The sequence below is a fragment of the Lissotriton helveticus genome, chromosome 5_1 (genome assembly GCF_964261635.1).
Source record: "Lissotriton helveticus chromosome 5_1, aLisHel1.1, whole genome shotgun sequence".
NCBI lineage: Eukaryota > Metazoa > Chordata > Amphibia > Caudata > Salamandridae > Lissotriton > Lissotriton helveticus.
In genome coordinates, this window is record NC_136065.1 from 2,034,867,473 (window position 1) to 2,034,892,542 (window position 25,070).

The 25,070-nt window shown below is 46.2% G+C and overlaps 1 protein-coding gene across 2 annotated transcripts in view; it reads left to right on the forward strand.

Moving 5' to 3' along the window:
* Window positions 1–25,070, forward strand: part of LOC144756221 (uncharacterized) — a 187,834-nt gene that overhangs the window by 93,317 nt on the left and 69,447 nt on the right. For both annotated transcript variants that reach the window (XR_013595101.1, XM_078645836.1), the window contains exon 4: window positions 6,427–6,498. Coding sequence is in view for 1 of the 2 variants with exons in the window: in XM_078645836.1 (XP_078501962.1) it covers window positions 6,427–6,498 (72 nt within the window). In the remaining variant the exon portion in view is untranslated. The remainder of the gene's footprint in view (window positions 1–6,426; window positions 6,499–25,070) is intronic.

Below are 25,070 nucleotides of genomic sequence, written 5' to 3' on the forward strand. Positions count from 1 at the left end.
CCTACACATTCACAGTATGATGAGGAAGATAACATGAGGGAAGATCCTCAGGGTAATTTTGATGAGCCATAGGATCCTGATGCACAGGATGACCCATGGGATGACCAGAACGATCCATATGATCCACAGCCCATCCCAGACACCTCCACATACCCTACAAAGTCGTCGCCTACTGACGACACCATTCTTTTTAACCAATTGCTAGATATGGCAGCAAAATACCACAATGTGGACACGCGCCAGACATATTCATAGATCCAGCCAGAGCACGTGTACTCAATCCCAGAATTGAGAAGAAATATAAGGCAGCCCTTCACACCCTACCTATATTAAATCCCAGTAGCCTCTAGACTCACTAGTAGTAGCAAACGCTCGAAAGAGAGCCAACTCACAAACAACAGGAGATGCTCCCCCTCCTGACAAAGAGTCTAAGATATTAGAAGCGTCAGGCAAAAGGGTAGCCTCACAGGCTGCAAACTCATGGAGGATTGCGAATTCACAGGCTCTATTAGCACGCTATGATAGAGCGCATTACGACCAACTTGAAGGTTTGCTGCAACATCTACCAGAACCTTTTAAAGCTAAGGCTAACAACCTCATACAGGAAGGCAAATTTATAACTAATGCTTCCATTAAATGTGCGCTTGACGCAGCTTATACAGCAGCCAGATCCATTAATTCTAGTGTATTACTGCGCAGGCATGCGTGGCTACGCATCTCTGGTTGTAAGAATGAGGTGCAATCCACAATCCTCAACCAACCAGTTAACCAAGATTTCCTGTTTGGTCCTGCAGTAGACACCATCTTAGACAAAATAAAAAAAGATACGGAAACTGCTAAGTCTATGGCCGCACTTCAGTTTCTACAACATAGAGGTTCCTTTCATCGCTCCTCCTACAGAGGCTCCGCAAGAGCCAACACATCATAGACTTCCTCTACATTTAAAAGTAACACCCAGAGTACCTTTAATAAAGGCTCCAACAGAGGGGGTTATAGGGGAAACAATAACAAGGGCAGGGGACGTGGCGGCAATGACACCAGAGCCTCCACTGCCACCAAACAGTGACTTTATCACACTCCCTCCAGACCACCCGACACGGGTCAGAGGCAGAATAAAACAATTCCTACCAGTCTGGAACGCCATTACCACAGACAGGTGGGTGAGACAAATGATCCAGTATGGTTACTGCCTGGAACTCACTTCTACTCCACCCAACATACCCCCCAAACATCGTCCTATGTCCAAAGAACACATCACACTGTTACAAAAAGAGGTCGCGTCCATGCTAGAAAAGGGCGCCATAGAGCCAGTCCCTTCTCAACACCAAGGAACAGGAGTATACTCTCTATACTTCCTAATTCCCAAGAAAGATGGGTCCCTCAGACCCATACTAGACCTCAGATCGCTAAATCAATACATACTCTCAGAGCATTTCCATATGATTACTCTACAGCAAGTACTCCCGTTACTCCAGCAAGGCGACTTCCTTGCTACATTAGACCTCACAGATGCATACCTTCACATACCTATACATCCAGCTCACAGAAAATACCTCCGGTTCACAATAGAAGGTCAACATTGTCAATTCAAAGTTCTCCCCTTTGGGATAACTACAGCCCCAAGAGTTTTCACAAAATGCCTAGCGGTAGTAACAGCACACCTCGGAAGGCAACACATCCACTTGTTTCCATACCTCGACGATTGGCTCATAAAGGCCAACTCGTACGCGCAATGTGCAAGCCATACGTCTCGGACACTCCAGCTGCTGCACAGTCTGGAGTTTTCCATAAATTACCCAATATCACATCTACAGCCCTCCCACATACAGCAATATCTGGGAGCTACAATAGATACCTCAGTAGCAAAGGCATATCCAAATCCAGCCAGGATAGCCAATATGCAGACTCTCATTCAAAAGTTTCAGGCACAACACTCTTTACCAGCTCGAGTGTTCATGCAGCTCATAGGCATGATGGCCTCCTGTATATTTATTGTCCCTCATACCCGACTTCAAATGTGTCTATTGCAAGAATGCCTAGCACGGCAGTGGAACCAAGCTCAAGGATAATTAAAAGACCTAGTGTTGGTGGACAGTCGCGCTTACAACTCTATGCAGTGGTGGAACCCACAAAACCTTTCCAAGGGGCGACTGTTCCAAGAGCCGGTTCCACAAGTAGTACTAACAGCGGATGCATCACTGACAGGTTGGGGAGCCTACCCACTTCAATACACAGTTCAAGGGCTCTGGACAATCAATCAAAAGACACTGCACATCAACCACTTAGAATTGCTAGCAGTATTTCTAGCACTGAAAGCTTTTCAGAAATACTTGTACAACAAGGCTGTGTTGATCCGGACGGACCACATGACAGCCATGTATTATATAGAGAAGCAAGGAGAGCATATGGAGGTGGGCAATTCCAAAGAACATTTTTCTCCTAGCAGAACACCTGCCAGGGAAAGACAATCAATTAGCAGATCTGTTAAGCAGGCACAGTCAACAGCTTCACGAATGGGAGATTCACCCTCCGGTTCTCCAACCATTCTTCCAAGAATGGGGGCATCCCGAGATAGACCTGTTTGCCACAAACGAAAACTCAAAATGCCAGTACTTTGCCGCCAGGTTCCCACATCCGTTGTCACAGGGCAATGCGATATGGATGAACTGGTCAGGCAGATTTGCATACGCTTTTCCACCAGCCCCACTGATTCCGCTGGTGGCACGCAAACTATGCCAGCAGTCACTCACAATGATCCTGGTTGCTCCCACAAGGGCAAGACAACCATGGTATACAACGTTCCTAGAACTTTCAGTAGTTCCCCACCAAAGACTGCGCCTCTCGCCACATCTTTTAACTCAGAACCATGGAGAAATCAGGCACCCTGATTCAAATCAGATGAACCTAGCGATCTGGCTCCTGAAGTCTTAATTTGCCTCCTGATTGCATGAACATTATCAAGGAGGCAAGGCGCCCAACTACTAGAGCATGCTATGCAGCTAAGTGGAAAAGATGTGTAATTTATTGCAAAAATAACCAAATCAATCCATTAGATGCTTCCATCCCAAACGTTATCTGTTACCTATTGCATCTTCAAAGATGCAATCTAGCATACTCTTCCATAAGGCTACATCTTGCCGCTATGGCAGCATATCTCCAAAACAGACAACACATGTCTTTGTTTAGAGTACCCCCAATCAAAGCTTTTATGGAAGGACTTAAAAGGATCATCCCTACAAAGCACCCACCTTCACCAGTCTGGAACTTAAATATAGTACTTACCAGACTTATGGGACCTCCGTTTGAACCTCTACATTCATGTGAATTACAATTTCTAACTTGGAAGGTGGCATTTTTGATTGCCATTACCTCCCTCAGGAGAGTGAGTGAGCTACATGCATTAACCATTCAAGAGCCTTTCATGCAAATACACAACAATAAGGTAGTGCTTCGTACTAACCCTAAGTTTATGCCAAAAGTTATATCCACTTATCATATCAATCAGTCCATAGAATTGCCAGTTTTCTTCCAAAACCCTCAGTCAGTGGCTGAGAGAGCCCTACACACACTAGATGTAAAAAGGGCTCTGCTATATTACGTTGACGGAACGAAATCATTCAGGAAAACAAAGCAACTATTCGTTGCTTTCGCACCACAACACAAGGGAAATCCCATTTCAAAATCAGGAATAGCCAGATGGATAGTTAAATGCATTCAAATATGCTACCAAAAAGCTAAACGCACTCTAACAGTTCCCCCAAAAGCACACTCCCCGCGTAAAATGGGGGCATCCATGGCATTCCTAGGAAACATTCCCCTTGAAGACATAAGTAAGGCAGCTACATGGTCTACCATACACACTTTCACTAAACACTACTGTGTCGATGTGCAAGCAAAGCAGCAAGCTGCCGTAGGCCAGGCTGTCCTTAAAACTCTTTTTCAACTGCTGTAGCTGGTACGGGTGACCACCGCCAGAGGAGATACTGCTATACAGTCTATGCACACATATGAAATCAGCAGCCCACATGCCTCGAACGGATTATGCTACTTACCAGTATGCATCTGTTCTTGGCATGTAGGGCTGCTGACATTCATATCGTCCACCCTCCTCCCCGGTGCCTGTAACAGCTGCAGTACTTTTCTGCATACATTTACATGGTCATCTCTTACTTTTCTATACTCCATCTTTGCCACAATGGCGAAAAACAATCTGAGGATGGAGAAGATGCCCATGCGCACTGTAGTCCAGGGGAGGAGTCCCCTATCTCGTGATACATCGAAGACTCTTCCAGGACTCTTCCAGGACAAGGTGCAATCATCTGGAACCAACACTAGGTGGCGATCTATGCACAGATATGAATGCCAGCAGCCCTATATGCCAAGAACAGATGCATACTGGTAAGTAGCATATTCCTTTCTGAACATGATGTCCTTTCCTTTAGTAGATTCATCCACTTACAGAAATGTCCATGTTTACTGTTGGAAAACGAGGCAGTATCTGTGAGGCCTGCACAAATAACATGTCACATTTGTCCTTCACTGGGAACCAAACACCCTAGTGTAGTGCCTGACTCTCAGAGGGTAGCGTTGCAGAGCAGTCTAAGGCTTACTCACGGGAGGTGGTGTGGGCTAGTAATCGCCATTACAGGTACGCAGAAATAACACTCAATAATTGATTGTCCCGTCTGTACTTTGTTTTATAAAAGTAAGTTTACATTTATTAAACACACACACTACTTAATGCTATGCACCAATTTACAAATATACATAAGCGGTTTCAATTACTTTGTGACATTGTATCACATCAACGCTTCGTGTTGGGGGCAGTCCCCGGGACCTGACCCACCCTGGGGGCACATTTAAGACCGGCGACGGAGCCCCACGCGCTTCGTCGTCTATCTCCTCAGAGTACAAAGGTCGCCTACCTTCTGGGGGGCATATCTCAGCCCTATGGTACTGATCAGCACCATTTTTGTCTCTTCTTGCTCCTTGTGGCGCTCCCCAGCCACTTTGCCCTCCTGGTCTCAAGGAGGGTGAATTCAGCAGGGAGCTTCCTTCACTGGCTCCCTGCACAAGCCTTTCGCCTGGCTCTCTTCCTGGACCTCTCTTGTCCTTGCGCAGAGGCCCAGGCTTCTGCTCACTGGTCCTGGACTCCCTTCCTGGCATAATTCTGCATCCTGGGACAATCGGGGGTTTCTTCCTTCCAACTGCCCATGACGCCAGGCTCCAGCACCAGTCTTCCTCAGCAGACCACCCTCCAGAGAGAGCTCCTCTTCCTGTGCAAACTCTTTTAAAGGATTGGGAAGGGGGCTGGCAGGAAGTCTGTTTGCCCTATCACACAGTGACACATCACTTCTCTGCCCCTGCTCCCTCCTTCCTGCCCAGGCCTCTGGGTTTGTTCAAAATGTTGTCGTCCAGGGGTCTCATGCCACATGCCACATGGTCTCGGAGAGCCCCTTCCCCCCTCACTGCCTTCTCTCCAGAGCAGCCTGGTGCCTGGCACCAGGTGGCTGCTGCTTAAAGATGAACCTGTAGCTCCACCCATCTTCTCTTGGAGTGGAGTTATTCACCCTTAGAATGCTTGTTGTGCAGGGCTGGACCTATGAGGCTACAGCTCGGAGAGGAAGGTCATTTATTCAGCCTGACAGGGTCAGCCCCTGCCTGGCCCTGGCTATGAGCTGACTCAGTGAAATATGACATTTCTGTATGACCCAAAAGCAGTACAAATATGACTTTGGACCACATAAGTTACAGTGGACGTTAGTGCGTGTCTGGAATTTGTAGGCCCTAGGAAAGTAAAACTAACCCATGTGCTCCCCATCCTCATAGGAGAATAATGGAATAAAAACAGTAAAGCACACTGACTTTCCCTCAAATGTTTCTTCCCATGGTAGAAAGGCTATTCCATGTCACCACCCAGTTCTGCATAAGTTCTGCCACACCATTCACTTTGTAGCTGCTCCTTGGCTGGCACGCTAGCAATCTCCCCAGCGCACCCCTTACACTTGTGCATGTGCATGTACACACATGTCTGCATGTAACCAGCCCGGTGCTCCTTGCTCCCAAGGAGGCACCGGTAAAATACACATGCAGTCCCTTTCATCATGAGTTCAGTGTGGGTGAGTCCCAATTTATGAGGCTCTCCCACAGTAAAAGCTCAACAAATAGGTGTTAAAAAGTGAAAAATCCGGGCGGCTCAGGTCAGAAGCACCTTCCAACATTTACATAGTAAACATAAAAATGCACATGGCAAGATCTTCTGAACTTGTAAAAGGTAATGGTCCTAACCTTTTAGAAGGAATATTAGTGGTCTAAAATTGTATGTTTGTAATGTATGAAACTCGCTTCGTATAAGCCTGTAACTGCCAATAACTTGTTCTACCTGATTTTCTTTACGTCATTCTGCTATTTTATTGAGGAAAAAAGAAGAGCCAGCTTCAACTTTTATTGATCCTCTTGGTCAGGAAATTGAAGAAAGCAGTGCAGACCCCGAGGCGGGTAAGTCCTAAATTGCTACACTTCTTGTGTTGGTGAATGTGCGGTTGTTTCAGGGTGACCCCTTTTTGGGTGGTCCCTCCCAGTATTTCATTTTTTTGTGACTCACCTCCTGGAAACCTTGAGCTCTAACTTTGGGACACTACTACCTGACGCCCAGTGTACGCACTTGAGGCTCTAAAAGATGTAAAAAGTGTTTGGGACTTTTAACTGTCCTATAAGATCCCAGTATATGGTGCAGAAATGTACATTAATGGCATGTAAAGTTAAATGTCACCTCTGAACTACGGCACTTATTGTGCCATCCACTACGTGGCAGTGAAAAGTAGCTTTAGGCCTGACCTGTGTAGCTTGACTGCAGCAGCCTGAACCCTTTTCTGTAGACCTGTCAATCACTCTTCTGACCTGTAGGAAACACTAATAAATAAGTCACCTCTAAGTGCACCCTGCTGTTCACAGGGTAGGGCAAATAATATGTAAGAGTTGAACATGTGTGACATTAGAAATGCCATGTACACCCAGTGACTGGGCCCAAACAATATTGTCACTGATTAGACTATAACTGGTAAATAGGAAAAGTCAAGGTATAACATACATATTTTATAACCTTTGCCCTGTACCGGCTAAAGACACATTTCATGCACCTATTTTATATTTAATAATAATGAGATCTAATGACTAAGTCAGAATTTTAATTAAATATATTGTAAATGTAATTTTAGTAAGCTGTCACTGCTGAGCTGGGTACTTCCAAGAAAAGGCCTCTTGAATTCTGTTGAGTCTCTAAAGTCACACAGGAGGCCCGCTAACTGGCCCTTGAAAGAGTGCAACTCTTTGTCCTAGATCATGGGTACTCATAGTACGGCCCGCGGGTCAACAGCGACCCGGCAAGCCTTCCCTGGCGGACCGTCCAAACATTGTACCCGTGTTTTCGAACACAATCTGACCTTCCTCCGTCAGAAAACGGCAAGCACACTGGTAATCCGATGTAAGATTTTATTTTTAGCAAACCCCCCTCGCCCCAGACAGACGCGTTTCGCTATAAAAAGCTTCGTCAGTGTCAGTTAAAGTGCAAATTACAAAGCCATTTTAAAGCCCGCCAGTCTCTAATGTTTGCATCAACATAGAAAATGGACAATACATGCAAAGAAACACGGCGGCCATCTTTGAGTGTACCCATCATCACATAATTGCATTGCTTCAAAATGGCTGAGAGTATAAAGTGCATAATAAAAAAATTGCTAAACATTAACAATCTGATAATAAGTCATATATTGTACATACTTCATGATTGCATAACGACATAAAGAATTCATTTTTAGTAGTAACTTATTATAATGTGTTTGTCACCATTAGTTTTCATTATTATGAAGTGAATCCCCATGCGTTATCCACTACTGTTTTTTACTTCTCTTTGTCTTTTTGCCCTGTATGGGCAATGTTTTCTGTTTCATCTATATCAAATAAGCTGCAACATACTACTGGGCAACTGTGTCTTATGGTGTATCTTAACTATATTCTCATTCCTGAGAAAACCACTCAATAACAATCTCTAACATATTTTCATGTTTTACAGTTTTGACTTTTCCTGTTAACCTGGCTTTTACAAGTGCACCCACATTTCCCCATCATTATTTAATCCCCAAGGTGTTGTTGTTTTGAGGTCAATAATGTATTTGGACTCCAAAATTCGGAGTGCTTTCTCTCTGTTCCCGCCTCTTTCTGTTTTCCCAATTTGATCCATGCAATAAAAACTGAGTAAATCTCTGTTGCTTTGATGATAGAGGGCAAAATGTCGAGCAACCGGATAGTTCTTATCATTGTTTGTTATTGCTCGCATGTGTTCTAGGATTCTCAGCTTAGTGGCATTTATGGTACTGCCAATATACCTTTTCTTGCATGGGCACTCGAGGCAATATATTGTATGGTCAGAGTTGCAGTTGAGGAGATATTTGATTTGATATATATATATATGTGTGTGTGTGTGTATGTGTATATATATATATATATATATATATATATATATATATATATATATATATATATATATATATATATATATATACATATATATATATATATATACATACATATATACATACATATATATGTATGTATGTATGTATGTATGTGTATATATATATATGTATGTATGTATGTGTATATTACCTACTGGCGGTCGCCAGTAGGTATATATAGTTAGGATTTTTTCTCTATTGGTTTTTTGAAAATTCTATGTCTAATAACTTTGGCGTTTGTGGACGGAATTGGCTGAAATTTTCTGGAAAATGGCACATTTTGTTTCTGAGCAGCCCCTGAAAATTGGGGGGGGGTTCGTCCAGGGGGGGTCGAGAAAAAAGGGGGGTCCCAAAACGTGTTTTTAACATTGAGTTTTCCATAGGGCGGTTGGCCTCACTTTTAGCCCGAACGGCTGAATGGATTTGCACGAAACTTGGCAAAATTGTAGGGACTGGTAGCCCGATGTGCCTTTTGTAGGTCTCCATATATGTGCTACAGTGGATTTTGAGAAATTAACGTTTAAAAAAAGATATATATCTGTAACAGCGGACCGGGCAGCGCTCCAGGACGCGTACTTTTCGCGCAACGGAGCTTTGTGAAGCGAAGCTGATTGGTTCTCCGGCGTCTGTCAACATTCCAAACAGTCCGTAGCGGCCGCCATCTTGTCTCTCGGTAGGATCGAGAGACAAGAGGAGGCCAAAGCGAAGGGGCAAATGACCATAAGGGGGAAATAGTAGATCCTCGCTGACCCCCTAGGTTTGATGTGGAGGTTTTAAAAGGGCCCCGCGGGGCAAAAAAAAAAAATAATAATAATAATCGAACGGCTGAATGGATTTGCATGAAACTTGGTAAAATATTAGGGACTGGTAGCCCGATGTGCCTTTGCTAGGTCTCAATATATGTGCTTCAGTGCATTTGAGAAATTAACGTTCAAAAACAAGATATATATCTGTAACAGCGCTCCGCTTCGCGGAGATAAAATTATATCTGTATTACCTAGCTGTTGCTAACACCAGTTAGCGACGGCTAGTAGGAGATAGCGACCATCTTGGGCCCCACTTTGCATGTGAGTGATATTTATCACTAATGACATGCAAAGTGGGCATGCCAAGATGTTAGCGACTGGAAACAGTCGCTAACATCGCTATCTCCTATTATCAACTTTTGGAAATATTCGAGATAAGCGCGAATATCTCCAAAAAGTAACAGCTGCCCTGAGCAGTTCTTAGCCATGTTATCCAACGGGAGGTGGATAACATGGCTAAGAGCATTAGCTCGGTAATGCATGAATATCGCTGAGTTTTCAGCGATATTAATGCATTGCGGTCGTTTTTTATCGTATTTGCGATAAACCTTGATAATAGCAAGGTTTATCTGCGATAATTTCTGACGGTAAAAAAATCTTTGCAATGCATCGTTAGGGATAAATATCGCTTAACTTTGGTAATATGCCCCAACGTCTGTTAACGTTCGATTCGAAGGAAATCAGGAAGTGTTGAAAAACATTGTCTGCGCCATCTTGTCTTTTTTCAAATGCCACACTTTTGTCGTGCACGGCAGCCATTTTAGATGCCTTGACCAGACCCACTCTGTGCACGCTGTCGATCCTTAGCATGGCTCCCCACCCTCGCAAGCATCTCACCCAGGCAGTGGTCACCCCCGCTCTCTGTCTTATGCATGGGTAATAAACCTCCCCCCATCTGCGCTGCTCTTCCCTGAGAATCACACCCTGTGCCCGCCCGACACCTCCCTTTCGCCCTATTCACTACCGCACCCTCTGACACTTCTTTTCCTCTGTGTCCGATTGTCCAGGCCGGTCCTAGGCTATCAGCTAGCCCTGCAGATGTAGTTTATGGCCACAGCTGTAAAGAATCACCCCTCTTCAAAGGAGTTATAGTAGATCAAGGCCCACACTCGATGAGATCCGTCACAGCAGAAGCGTTGCTATTATCTGAAAACCATCCTGTATTGTGATTGGGGAGGGGACCGAGCGTGAAGCGGAAGATTCCAGGGATGACTCTTTGTACATCAAAGTTTTTACAATTATGTGTCACATTAAAAATATATAGCACTCCGACAAAGTAGTAAGATTATAAAACTTTAATAATTTATAAATATATACAAGAAAACAAAAATAGTAATAACATATAAACATTTTTAGGGAAAAACAACGAAGTAGCGGTCGGCTGTGCGAATAGTCCCAACGCAGCACAACGTCCAGATTTCCGGCGTGGGGCGTCGCGGGGGGTGGGTCATCAGTAGCAAACTGTTGTGCGAATAGTTCCAAGGCAGCAGAACGCGCCGAAATCTAGATGACACGAAAGTGATGTCTAGTAAGTTGCCACCCAGCAAATAACGGCGTGGGGCGTCGCGGGGGGTGGGTCATCAGTAGCAAACTGTTGTGCGAATAGTTCCAAGGCAGCAGAACGATGGCACCAAGGTGATGTCCAGTAAGTTGCCGCACTGGTTTTGGTATCCTACAATGCTGCTCCGAATAACGGCGTGGGGCGCCCCGGGGGAGGCGGCGTGAACGGGCCTCTCCAGGTGGAGTGTCATCTGTTGTAGTGGGGCGCCCCTTTACCGTTTCAGTTGCCATTCCGTCCGTTTTTGGTCCACTGTGTCAAAAGCCGCAATTCAGCTGAGTTGCGCCCACTCTTGCGGTGCAGCGATAGGCGGCTGTCACAGGACTCTCAAAATGGCGGCAGGCTCTTTCCTTTTTGGGCCTGGTCCACTGAAATGGCCCTGGGACACCTTGGAAATCGGACGCTTGTCTGCTAGGTCTTGGAGCCCATTCTCGAAAGCGTCCCCTCCGCCTTGAGAATTCATCAAAAGTTTTGGGGGCCCCGACTCCTGCAGGCTTCTGGTGGGGAGCGGCTGCCATGATTGCTCGCGGAATGACCACGACGGAGCTACGAGATGGTGGTGCTCTCATGCTGACGCCAGTTTAGTCTGAAACATCCAGAAACAAGGTGGGGCTTTCATCGTTTGGGAAAAAAAAAAAGTTTTCATCCAATGAAAAGTGTTGTTTTTAGGTCATATGATCAAGCCTTCCATCATTAGGAAACCAAAAGTAAAATGAACCAATGAAAAGTTTTATAAACAAGTCACATGACCTGTTATGCGGCATAGGGTATAAAATGCGTAGAAAATACATTGGCACGTGAGGCGGCGTCAGTAGCGGACCGATGTGCGAATAGGCCGAAGGCAATACAACGCGCCAAGATCCGGATGGCACCGAGGTGGTGTCCAGCAAGTTGCAGCACTGGTGTGGCCATCCTACAATGCTGAAAGTCGGCGTGGGGCGCCCCGTTGGCCTGTGAGTTTGCGTCAGTAGCGGACCGATGTGCGAATAGGCCGAAGGCAGCACAACGCGCCAAGATCCGGATGGCACCGAGGTGGTGTCTAGTAAGTTGCCGCACTGGTGTGGCCATCCAACAATGCTGAAAGTCGGCGTGGGGCGCCCCGTTGGCCTGTGAGATGGCGTCAGTAGCGGACCGATGTGCGAATAGGCCGAAGGCAGCACAACGCGCCAAGATCCGGATGGCACCGAGGTGGTGTCTAGTAAGTTGTCGCACTTCTGTGGCCATCCTACAATGTTGAAAGTCGGCGTGGGGCGCCCCGTTGGCCTGTGAGATGGCGTTAGTAGCGGACCGATGTGCGAATGGGGCCAAAGGCAGCGCAACAATATTTTCTGACTGACACCACAAGGCGCTGAGATGCCAAGATCCGGATGGCACCGAGGTGATGTCTAGCAAGTTGCTGTACTGGTGTGGTCATCCTACAATGCTGAAACTCGGCGTGGGTCGCCCCATTAGCCTGTGAGATGGCGTCAGTAGCGGACCGATGTGCGAATAGGCCGAAGGCAGCACAACGCGCCAAGATCCGGATGTCACCGTGGTGGTTTCATAGTTGAGAGGCACTTCATCTGCAGTGGGGCGCCGAGATCCGGATGGCACCGAGGTGATGTCTAGCAAGTTGCTGTACTGGTGTGGTCATTCTACAATGCTGAAAGTCGGTGTGGGGCGCCCCATTAGCCTGTGAGATGGCGTCAGTAGCGGACTGATGTGCGAATGGGGCCAAAGGCAGCGCAACAATATTTTCTGAAGAGAAGACACCAAAAGGTGCTGACATTCTGACTAGAACTGGTAAGGCCAGCCCCTGGTACGACGACTCACTGCGGGCTCTGAAGGTCTCCTGTAAGCGCGCAGAGCGGGCGTGGCGCAAAGCCTACTCCAGCTCAAAGAAAGCTCTATATCTGTCCACGGTGAAGGTGTACCACCGGGCGGTATGTAGAACTCGTGCCGCTTTTTATGCGACACAATTTAGGAATAGCTCGAACCCGTCGAAGGCTATCTTCAAGGTACTGAAAGACCTCACTGCCAAAAAAGTCACAACATCACATCAGAGCTCTGTGGAGCATTGTGAAAAGTTGGCAGAGTTTTTCTTGGAAAAGGTGAATGCCATCTATCGAGCCTTTCCTTCGGTCACTCCCTCGGCGAATCCATCTCTTAAGCCTCTACCATCTGAGGGACTACATTCTCTACCTTTGCTAACTTCTGATAGCCTAGGCACTTTGGCCCGCAGAGTGAAGTCTGGGTCCCCAGAGGATCCACTTTGCCCGGAAGTGTTCAAGGACCTAGCGGTACATGACATCTCACCGCTTTGTTCCTTGGTCAATTCGTCACTAACATCTGGCGAAGTTCCATTGAAGTGGAAGCGAGCCATGGTTCGTCCTATTCTTAAGAAACCTAGCCTGGACGGGAGCAAGCCGGAGAGCTATCGGCCTATTTCACTCTTGCCATGGCCGGCTAAGGTGATGGAGGCACACGTAAATGCTGTTCTCTCGGAACATCTCTGTCGAGTAGATATTCTCGACGCTACGCAGAACGGGTTTAGGGCAGGTCATAGCACGGAGACGGCTCTGCTTTATATGGTGGAGCACCTTCGCTCCGTGCTTGACGCGGGACAAACGGCAGCGCTTGTGCTATTAGATCTAAGCGCTGCCTTTGACACCGTCTCGCACCCTATCCTTCTGCTGCGCCTAGAGGAGGCTGGTGTCACCGGCACTGCTCTCGAGTGGTTCCGGTCGTTCTTAACCAACCGGGCCTTTAGCGTGACCGTCCCGCCGTATCAGTCCAAATTCCATCCGTTGAACCTGGGCGTCCCCCAAGGCTCCTCGCTGAGCCCTACGCTGTTTAATCTTTACGTAAGGCCGCTAGCTGAGGTTGTCAAACAATGGGGTATGACCATGGTGTCATATGCCGATGACACCCAGCTAGCGGTCACGATCAGCGGGGATGCCGAAGTCGACGCTCCCAGGTTTCAACAAGGACTGAGGGCGGTCGCTAGCTGGATGACGTCCAATTGTCTTCAGCTAAACGCTAGTAAGACCGAGGTCATGGTATTTGGCAGACAACCGGAACTGTGGGGAGAGAGATGGTGGCCGGGGGAGCTGGGTCCTGCTCCCATCCCAGTCGCCGAGCTTAAAAACCTCGGGGTCTGGCTGGACCCTTCCCTTACGTTTGCATGCCACACTAAACGCACGGCTGCATGCTGCTTCGGCATCCTGCGTGGGCTTCGTCCTGTGCTAAAGTTCTTCGATGCCCCCACCAGGCAACTCATGATCCAAGCTACTGTCATCTCCAGGCTGGATTATGCGAGTTCCTTGCTGGCCGGTTTGAATGTGGCAGAGATCGGGCGCTTGCAGAGGATCCAGAACGCCGCAGCGAGAGCGGTGGTAGGCCTCCCAAGATTCTGTCCTACCTCCAGCACCCTACGGTCACTGCATTGGCTTCCGGTGGCCCAGCGGATCCAGTTTAAGGTCCTCTGCGTCGCCTATAAGATCTTGAAGGGGTCCCCGGCAACTATCCTTACGACCCTTCTGGCCAATTACATCCCAGCTCGACCCTTGAGATCGGCAGACCTCGAATTGGCCGCTGTGCCGCGCTTCAAGCGAAGTAGGGCCGGTGGACGCTCATTTCGAGTGCGTGCAGCTGTTCTGTGGAACTCCTTACCCCCGGCAATTCGCGCTATGAGCGATTTGCTTTCCTTTCGTCGCGCAGTGAAAACGTTTTTATTCCCCTAGTTGTATACTTGTGTTGTCTATTGTTTAGTTGTGTTGTGTAGCTGCCTTGTCGGGCGCCAGGACGCTCCTTAGCTGGAGCATCTGTGCGCCAAATAAAAATCACATAACATAACATAACATAACATTCCAAGATCCGGATGGCACCGAGGTGGTGTCTAGCAAGCTATGCAGTTGAGTTGTGTGCGCACTTGCGGCGAATAGGTCGAAGGCAGCATAACAATGTTTTTTGAATAGAAGACACCACAAGGCGTTGAGATTCGGTTACCACCGAGGTGATGTCTAGCAAGTTGCCGCACTGGTGTGGCCATCCTACAATACTGCTCCGAATAACGGCGTGGGGTGCCTGAAGGGGGGGGGAGCCGGCGTGAATGGGCCTTCCTAGGTGGAGGCTCGTCTGCTGTAGTGGGGCGCCCCTTTACCGTTTCAGTTGCCATTCAGCTGAGTTTCGGCTGCTCTTGATGCTACAGCGACAGGCGGCTGCAAGAGGACTCTCAAAATGGCGGCCTGTTCTTTGGATTTGGGCCTGGTCCACTAAAATGGCCCTGGGACACCTTAGAACTCGGACGCTCGATTTTTTTTTCCTTTCCTGTACATGCAAAAAAAGGTAAATGCCCGGTACGTTACACGCTTCATCTGCCACGATGAACTCTCCAGAGGAACCGAAAAAATATATAGTTGTGGTAACTATACCATGCATCGTCATATGGAGAGGTGGCACCAATTAATTATAGTGCTGCATAAAAGAGAGATTTGGAGGAGAACCCCTGACCTGCTAGTACATTCATCAAAGAAGTGGCACTGAGAGCTTCAGAGGCAAGGGAAACGGTCCCAAATATTTAGAAGAACTTTGGAAAGATTAAAATGACATGTTTAGATTGTGGCAAATTAATTTCATGTGGACAGATGAGTGTTACTCTAATAAATACAGCATATGAACATCATCATAGTCGATGGTTGGTAGAGACATTTTGACTATATCCTGGACCTGCCCGTCCTCGCCCAAAATGGCGCCGGAATAAATGGGACTCGTAACTCCTTGTTGTGTACTGGTTGCAGAACCTTGAAATCACGAGATACGTATGCAGTTTTGAAGTACATGGCGGGCGGGGACGAGAATTGATTGACTATTTCGACATCCCTATTGATATTAAGTTCTGATGTGTTATTGATTACTGTACTGTTGAAAGTTCGAATTAACGTCACCCATGGTACTTGCCCGCAAATGTATATCTAGATAATTTTATTGTAACTGGCCCTGTCGTATTTTAATTATAAAATGTACGTCCACCGATTCCGTAACTGTTAGACACCTTAGTTCTTGCAACCTAATGGCCCGCCCGTTACGTTCCTCTACAGTGTAAATGTCTATTCATCATATACGATTACAGTTTGCTCTGTGGCAGGCCCACGTGGTTATAGGCTCGTATTTGTATAATGACATTTTCACAATAAAGGTTTTTAAAAGAAAACATGGTAGTAGTATATACATTGGTAAAGTTTTTAATAATAGTGACTGTTTTAGAATCATTAAAAGGCAAGTGAAATAAAGCAGACCAATTACATGAAGGGTAAAAGGTATAATACGAAGGAACGCAGTAAAGATAAATGGTCAAGGGCTGTTGTGTTTTCTATTCCTGCAACATAAAGTGATCGATAAGAATCTCATATTCAGGCGTATCGGCGACTAAGACAGCAGGTCGACCCTCTTTTGCTCAACGGCTCCGTCATGGGACGAAGAAACGCTCTTTTTCTCGAAAAAAGAATATATTTTACTTGCAGGACAGTTGTAAAATTTCCGGGAAAGTACATTAGCCTGGAACATTATAACATATATTTAAGAAAAAATAATGTTCGGAAGTAATGAAAAGCGTAATTTTTAGGTCATATGACCAAGCCTTTCATCATTACAATAAGAAAAGTAAAATGAACCAATGAAAAGTTTTATTAACAAGTCACATGACTTGTTATGCTTACGTTACGCGCTGCGCGCCCCGGATGACTTCCGGATGCGCTAACGCGGCGCGTCATATGACGCATTATGCGACAACGCAGGTACAGAATATAGTCAAAATGTCTCCACCAACCAGCGGTCGGAACACAACCCCTTTCAGCAGGCTAAATAGTTCTGTTAAATGGCAACAGAAGGGACAGGCAACAAGAACCATCAGTCAAAGAGGGGAGGGCTAGTTCTTCTCTACCGGGTTACATTGGGGCGCTACCGGAACTGATCGAATTGGTAGTCTACAGTGTTTCTGGATGTTTCAGACTGAAGCTGGGGTTAGCATGAGAGCAGCACCATTTCGTAGCTCCGTCGTGGTCATTCCGCAACCAATCATGGCAGCCGTTCTTTATCGTTATTTTGGGCGGGGTGGGTGGCGGAGCCGAGCTGTTTTGCAGCCATCATTGTGTGGAGTTCAGTTCATCTCACTAGTTTTGTATTTGTCATGAGGGGTTGTTCCTAATGTTTCTATTTTAGCGAGGTCAAAAAGAGATCCCATTAGTGGCCTACTGATTTTGCTCGATTCCTTTTCTTTTTTTTTTACACGATTTTTCGTTATCTGCAAAGACTAAACAGAGTATTGCGACTCTGTGTTTGTTTGTAAATAGAGAATGAACCAAAGAGAACTCATTCTAAAACAGTAAATACTTGGATAACAATCAATCAAATGGAGAGAGAAGCAGGCACGACGGATTACAACGGGGGCAAACGCCTGCGTTAACTACCTTTCACTATCTGCAAAGAGAGAGTACTCCTAATAGAAATGAGGGGGGGGGGGCACCATTCAAAGCAGATCAGTGTGCATAAACACGAAAATGTTTTCACTTACCACGTACTTGACATTCGACAGCTTATGATATTTGCTATTAAAAAACCATTGAAATTCACTGAAAAAACCATAGGTTATAGACCATATATAGTTAGGAATTAGCATTTACAAAACCTTGAAAATTCACTGAAAAAACCATAGGTTATAGACCATATATAGTTAGGAATTAGCATTTAAAAAACCTTATTTTACTCACACAAAACCATTGAAATTCCATATATAGTTAGTTGCACTAACTATATATCGCGCACCCGCAATCCACTGCTGATCATGTCACATATTACATCATTCATGACATGGTCAGTGACATCACTGATGACATCACTGATGACATCTCAAATGACATCACTGATGACATCACTGATGACATCTCATTTGACATCATTCTTGTGCTAATACGATAAACCTCTTCAGACTCTAATATAACCTTAGATACACTCAGTGTATACAGACACTCACACACTGCCACTCATCCATGGAATGGAGTTACTCACACACCCAGTCAGTCATGCAAAGAAACAATCTCACCTCCATTTCTTCAACTATACAGTTAAACACACCTTACTTATTGAAACATATACTAACACATATTTACTCTCTTATACAATCCCTGATACAAGTTCACAATGATCGATACAACCACTCACTCATTCAGTGGCTCTCATGCACAGTTATTTATATATGCCAACTCTCACATGTACTGTGTTTTACATATGTACTTACTATGACATGTAGCATTGAGATATCCATTCACTCATCAATACACTCATGCACACAGTCAACTGCCCATGTAGCTGTTTCCACATGCACTCTTGAACTCATACACCTAGTGAATAAACTGCTCACACATCTATGCATAGAGTCACACACCTTCCAGCCACCCCCACACAAACTCAATCTCCCATAGAAATACTTGGGCAACCAATTAATAACACATATAGCCTCTCGTATAGCTAATGATCAACACATGCAGCAGTTTACAGAACAACAGACATAATGATGCACAAATTAAGACAGTTTAGTCACTAACCCATGCATTCAGTGAGACACATTTAATCACTCACTCATACAGTCAGTCATGCACCTACTAAATCCTTCATCCAGACACTTATACATCCACTCAAGACATATTTTAACTTTACAGAAAAATACAGTCACTGGATGTTGTCATCCGTGATGTCATCAGTGATGTCATTTGAGATGTCATCAGTGATGTCATCAGTGATGTCACTGACCATGTCATGAATGATGTAATATGTGACATGATCAGCACTGGATTGCGGGTGCGCGATATATAGTTAGTGCAACTAACTATATATGGAATTTCAATGGTTTTGTGTGAGTAAAATAAGGTTTTTTAAATGCTAATTCCTAACTATATATGGTGTATAACCTATGGTTTTTTCAGTGAATATATATATATATATATATATTCACTGAAAAAACCATAGGTTATACCATAGGTTATACACCATATATAGTTAGGAATTAGCATTTAAAAAACCTTATTTTACTCACACAAAACCATTGAAATTCCATATATAGTTAGTTGCACTAACTATATATCGCGCACCCGCAATCCACTGCTGATGATGTCACATATTACATCATTCATGACCTGGTCAGTGACATCACTGATGACATCTCAAATGACATCACTGATGACATCACTGACGACATCTCAAATGACATCACTGATGACATCATCCAGTGACTGTGTGTTTCTGTAAAGTTTAAATATGTTTTACATATTGAAGAATGAGTAGATGTAGAAGTGTCTGGACGAAGGATTTAGTAGGTGCGTGACTGACTGTATGAGTGAGTGATTAAATGTGTCTCACTGAATGCATGGGTTAGTGACTAAACTGTCTTAATTTGTGCATCATTATGTCTGTTGTTCTGTAAACTGCTGCATGTGTTGATCAGTAGCTATATGAGTAACTATATGGGTTATTGATTGATTGCCCAAGTATTTGCATGGGAGACTGAGTGTGTGTGTGGCTGGCTGGGAGGTGTGTGACTCTGTGCAGATCAATGTGTACTACTATCAATGATTGTATAAGAGAGTAAGTATGTGTTAGTATATGGTTGAAAACGTAAGGTGCTCTATGTTTAACTGTATAAACTAGAAAATGGAAGTGTGATTGATTCTTTACAGGACTGACTAGGTGTGTGAGTAACTCCATGGATGAGTGGCAGAGTGTGAGTGTCTGTATAGGTGTATGAGTGCATATGATAGTGTTGTAAAGATGAGTGATTGTATGTATGAATGATTATATGGGTGAATGAGTGAAGGTGTGTGTAGACGTAGCAATCAGTGAGTGCGTATGTAGTAACTAGTATTGGTGTGTCAATGGTTTCAAAAATTATACTCTTTTTAACACTGGGTGAAACAGAGGTTATATTAAAATGTGAGGAGATGCATTGTATTGTCACATGAATGATATCATCAGTGATGTGGTCATTGATGTCAAATGAGATGTCATCAGTGATGTCATCAGTGATGTCATTTGAGATGTCATCAGTGATGTCATCAGTGATGTCACTGACCATGTCATGAATGATGTAATATGTGACATCATCAGCAGTGGATTGCGGGTGCGCGATATATAGTTAGTGCAACTAACTATATATGGAATTTCAATGGTTTTGTGTGAGTAAAATAAGGTTTTTTAAATGCTAATTCCTAACTATATATGGTGTATAACCTATGGTTTTTTCAGTGAATTTTCAAGGTTTTGTAAATGCTAATTAACTATATATGGTCTATAACCTATGGTTTTTTCAGTGAATTTCAATGGTTTTTTAATAGCAAATATCAAAAGCTGTAAAATGTATTCTTCTTTAAATCCAAAAATATATTTTATGTTTATTATTATTTTTTTTTAAATATTTTTTTTGTTTCGCACCCGGTCCGCGAACCGGGAAGCTTCCCGTTAGCTCAATTTGATGCCGCGACCCGGTCCGCGAACCGGTAAACGTTCCGTTAGCGCAACTGCCACGTTAGAAATCATTATCGTGACGCGTCGCGGAAGCGTGACGTATCACGTTGTCGTGTAATGCGTCCTATGACGCGCCGCGTTAGCGCACCCGGAAGTGCTCCTGGGCGCGGACCGAGGCGCGAAACGCAGCTCCCCGGAAGCGATCCGCGGCGCGTCGAGAAAGCGCGACGTATCGCGTTACCGCGTAATGCGTCTTATGACGTACCGCGTTAGCGCACCCGGAAGTGCTCCGGGGCGCGGACCGAGGCGCGAAGCGCAGCGAACCGGAAGCTATCCGGGGCGCGTTCCGCAGCGCGTAACATAAGCGTGAGAGGTCATGTGACTTGTTAATAACACTTTTCATTGGTTCATTTCACTTTTGGTTTCATAATGTTGTTAGGCTTGGTCATGTGACCTAAAAATAACACTTTTCATTGGTTTAGAACTCTTTTTTTTTCTCAAATGATGAAAACCCCTCCTTCTTTTTACCTCATTCTTACTTTCTATTTCCAGAGAGCAAGACCTATTTTTCACAATGGCTTCTGTAATAGCTGCAGCTGGTGCTTCTCAGCAACCACCACCACCACCACCACCAAAAGGACCACCACCAACACTGGACTTTGGTAGAGAGGAAGATAATGAGGACGAAGAGGAGGAGGAGGAGGAAGAGCAAGTAAGGCAGTTCCTGCCAGAAACACCAAGGCAGAGCCATATTAAAGAGCACTACATATGGCAATTCTTTAAAATTCCACCTGGACAAAAGAAGGTCAATGCACCCCAGGTGTCTTGTTTGATTTGCAAAAATATACTTTCTCGTGGCAACCCCAACAAGAAATACAGCTTTGGCAATCATACAATGATTCGCCACATGGAGCGATGGCATCCTAATAATCTTTCCCAAGCACAAGTAAGGGATCTTGCTGCCAACCCCCCAGATGTCATCCCCAGCACCAACAGGGGACAAAGCTCATTCGCCGGACCAGAAGGCCGAGAAATAATCCCCAATATTCAAGCTCCTTTTGCACACTACAAAATAGTTTGTATATATTGTGGAGGAACTATTGCTTATGGAGAGAAGAGTATTACTTTGATTAACCGAGCTGGAGAAAATCATAAATGCTACAAGATGAGAAAACAATGAATCCTTTTTATTTTTTTTTGCTCCTGTTGAGACATGTTCTAACCCTGCTTTTTTGTTATTTCCCCCTTACAAAACACAAAAAAACCACAAAATAGTTTTCAAAAATCCAAAAAAAAATCAAAAAATTGTTCAGAAAATTCATTAAAAAAAAGAAGAAAAAGAATAAAAAAAAACAGTTCTTTTCAGAACTACCTTCCATTTGTAACAAAATTGCCAAAATGTTTATACCCTGTCTTTCTTTTCTCCTCATAGTACGCTCCTCCGACCGCTTCCCGGTACGCGTACCGGGCGCTACCCACGCAAAAAAAACAAAACAATTTTTTTGTTTTTTTGCCCCGCGGGGCCCTTTTAAAGCCTCCACATTAAACCTAGGGGGTCAGGGAGGATCTAGTATGCCCCCTTATGGTTATTTCCCCCTTTGTTTTGGCCTCCTCTTGTCTCTCAATCCTACCGAGAGACAAGATGGCGGCCGCTCCGGACTGTTTAGAATGTTGACAGACACCGGAGAGCCAATCAGCTTCGCTACGCGAAGTTCTGTTACGCGTAGGGTCCGCGAACCGGAGCGCTGCCCAGAGCGTGCTTACAGATATATATCTTTTTTTAAACGTTAATTTCTCAAAATCCACTGGAGCACATATATTGAGACCTACAAAAGGCACATCGGGCTACCAGTCCCTACAATTTTGCCAAGTTTCGTGCAAATCCATTCAGCCGTTCGGGCTAAAAGTGAGGCCAACCGCCCTATGGAAAACTCAATGTTAAAAACACGTTTTGGGACCCCCCTTTTTTCTCGACCCCCCCTGGACGAACCCCCCCCCAAATTTCCAGGGGCTGCTCAGAAACAAAATGTTCCATTTTCCAGAAAATTTCAGCCAATTCCGTCCACAAACGCCAAAGTTATTAGACATAGAATTTTCAAAAATCCCATAGAGAAAAAATCCTAACTATATATACCTACTGGCGACCGCCAGTAGGTAATGTGTGTGTGTGTGTGTGTATATATATATATATATATATATATATATATATATGCCAAAACACCTCCGGGTTAGCGAAAGTAATGGGCGCACTCGTGCTGTCTCTCCACAGCACGAGTGCGCCCATTACTTTCGCTAACCCGGAGGTGTTTTGGCATATGCAACGGCGAGGTTCCGCCGTAGGGAAACGCACCCACTTTGAGCGCTCGAAGGACTGGGAAAAAGGAACCGACGTGTGAGGGATATATATATATATATATATATATATATATATATATATATATATATATAAAAAAAAATTTAAGTGTGTCAGGAAACACCCCTGCGGCAGCGTGACTCAAGAGACTCTGCTGCTCTGTGGAGGCGGGCGATTCCCGCCATAGTCAGAGTAGAGCTGCAGGGGCCTAAGAGGTGAACAAAGCTTTGTTAACATGTGAATGGTCTCTTAAAGACCTGTGAAGTGCTCGGCGGCTGTGTGTGTGTGTGTGTGTGTGTGCCCGGAAGCTGTCTCAGCCAGGGCACACACACGCAGGGTGAGATGAAGATGGTGACAGGGGGAGAGGGAGGAGGTAGAGGGGGAGAGAGAGCGAGGGAGAGGCAGACAGAGGGAGAGTGAGGGAGAGCGAGGGGGAGCGAGTGAGAGGCAGACAAAGGGAGGGAGACAGAGGGAGAGCGAGGGAGGGAGACAGAGGGAGAGCACGGGAGAGAGCAAGGGAGGGAGAGCGAGGGAGAACGAAGGAGAGGGAGGGAGATAGAGGAGCCAGGGAGAGCGAGGGAGACAGGGAGAGCGAGGGAGACCGAGGGAGAGCAAGGGAGTGCGAAGGAGAGAGAGGGAGATAGAGGAGCGAGGTAGAGTGAGGGAGACAGAGTGAGGGAGACAGAGTGAGGGAGACAGAGTGAGGGAGACAGAGTGAGGGAGACAGAGTGAGGGAGACAGAGTGAGGGAGACAGAGTGAGGGAGGGAGACAGAGCGAGGGAGGGAGACAGAGCGAGGGAGGCAGAGTGAGGGAGGGAGACAGAGCGAGGGAGGGAGACAGAGCGAGGGAGGGAGACAGAGCGAGGGAGGGAGACAGAGCGAGGGAGGGAGACAGAGGGAGGGAGACAGAGCAAGGGAGGGAGGGAGGCTGAGCGAGGGAGGGAGGGAGGCTGAGCGAGGGAGGGAGACCGAGGGAGGGAGACCTCAGAGTGAGTGAGGGAGGGAGACCTCGTAGTGAGGGAGGGGGAAGGAGAGAGAGGGAGAGGGAAACAGAGTGAGGGAGAGGGAAACAGAGAGGGAGAGGGTAACAGGGAGAGGGTAACAGGGAGAGAGGGAGACCGAGGGAGACAGTCAGAGTGAGTGAGACCGAGGGAGAGAGGGAGTGAGACAGAGGGAGAGAGGGAGTGAGAGGGAGTGAGACAGTCAGAGTGAGTGAGACAGAGGGAGACAGAGAGACGGGGGAGAGAGAGGTAGAGGGAGGTAGAGAGCGGGAGGAAGAGGGAGGGAGAGAGGGAGGGAGACAGAGCGAGGGAGACAGGGAGATCGAAGGAGAGGGAGGGAGATAGAGGAGCGAGGTAGAGGGAGGGAGACAGAGCGAGGGAGAGCGAGGGAGAGTGAGGGAGAGCGAGGGAGAGCAAGGGAGATAGAGGAGCGAGGTAGAGGGAGGGAGACAGAGCAGCGAGGTAGAGGGAGGGAGACAGAGCGAGGGAGGGAGACAGAGCGAGGGAGGGAAACAGAGCGAGGGAGGGAGGGTGACAGAGGGAGGGAGGGAGGGTGACAGAGGGAGGGAGGGAGGGTGACAGAGGGAGGGAGGGAGTCGGAGCAAGGAAGGGAGGGAGACAGAGCGAGGGAGGGAGGGAGACAGAGCGAGGGAGGGAGACCTCAGAGTGAGGGAGGGAGACCTCAGAGTGAGGGAGGGGGAAGGAGAGAGAGAGACAGGGAAGGAGGGAGAGGGATGTAAAGAGAGAGGTAAGGAGAGAGAGGGAAGGAGAGTGAGGGGAGGGAAACAGGGAGAGAGTGAGAGTCAGAGTGAGTGAGACAGAGGGAGAGAGGGAGTGAGACAGTGTGTGAGAAAGAGGGAGACAGAGAGACGGAGGTAGAGAGAGGGAGGTAGAGAGAGGGAGGTAGAGAGAGGGAGGAAGAGGGAGAGAGGGAGGGAGGGAGAGAGAGAGAGAGACTGAAACAGAGCGAGCGAGAGAGATGTGTGTATGCCGGGTCTGGTGGCTCAGTGGACGAAGCCGTCCACTGCAGGGAGCAGTGATCAACCTCATGGTACCAGTTTTTTTTTGTTGCTCTAGCACAGCACCCTCCCCTACTGACCCCACCCCCACCGGTGCGGCCTCGGACACAAACCACACTATAAATTTGGCCCCCGAGAGAAAGTTTGTGAGTACCCATGTCCTAGATAGAAAAGGAAAGGAGATGCACTTCTTCTGGGCTCCTCTCAGGTCACAGATGGCAGGTCCAGTCCTCTTCTCCAAAGCTCCAGGGCACCACCGGGACCAACCTGCTTCAAGTATCCGACATTCGGTTTCACACCACGGCTACAATTTCAGCAGCAGCAGGAT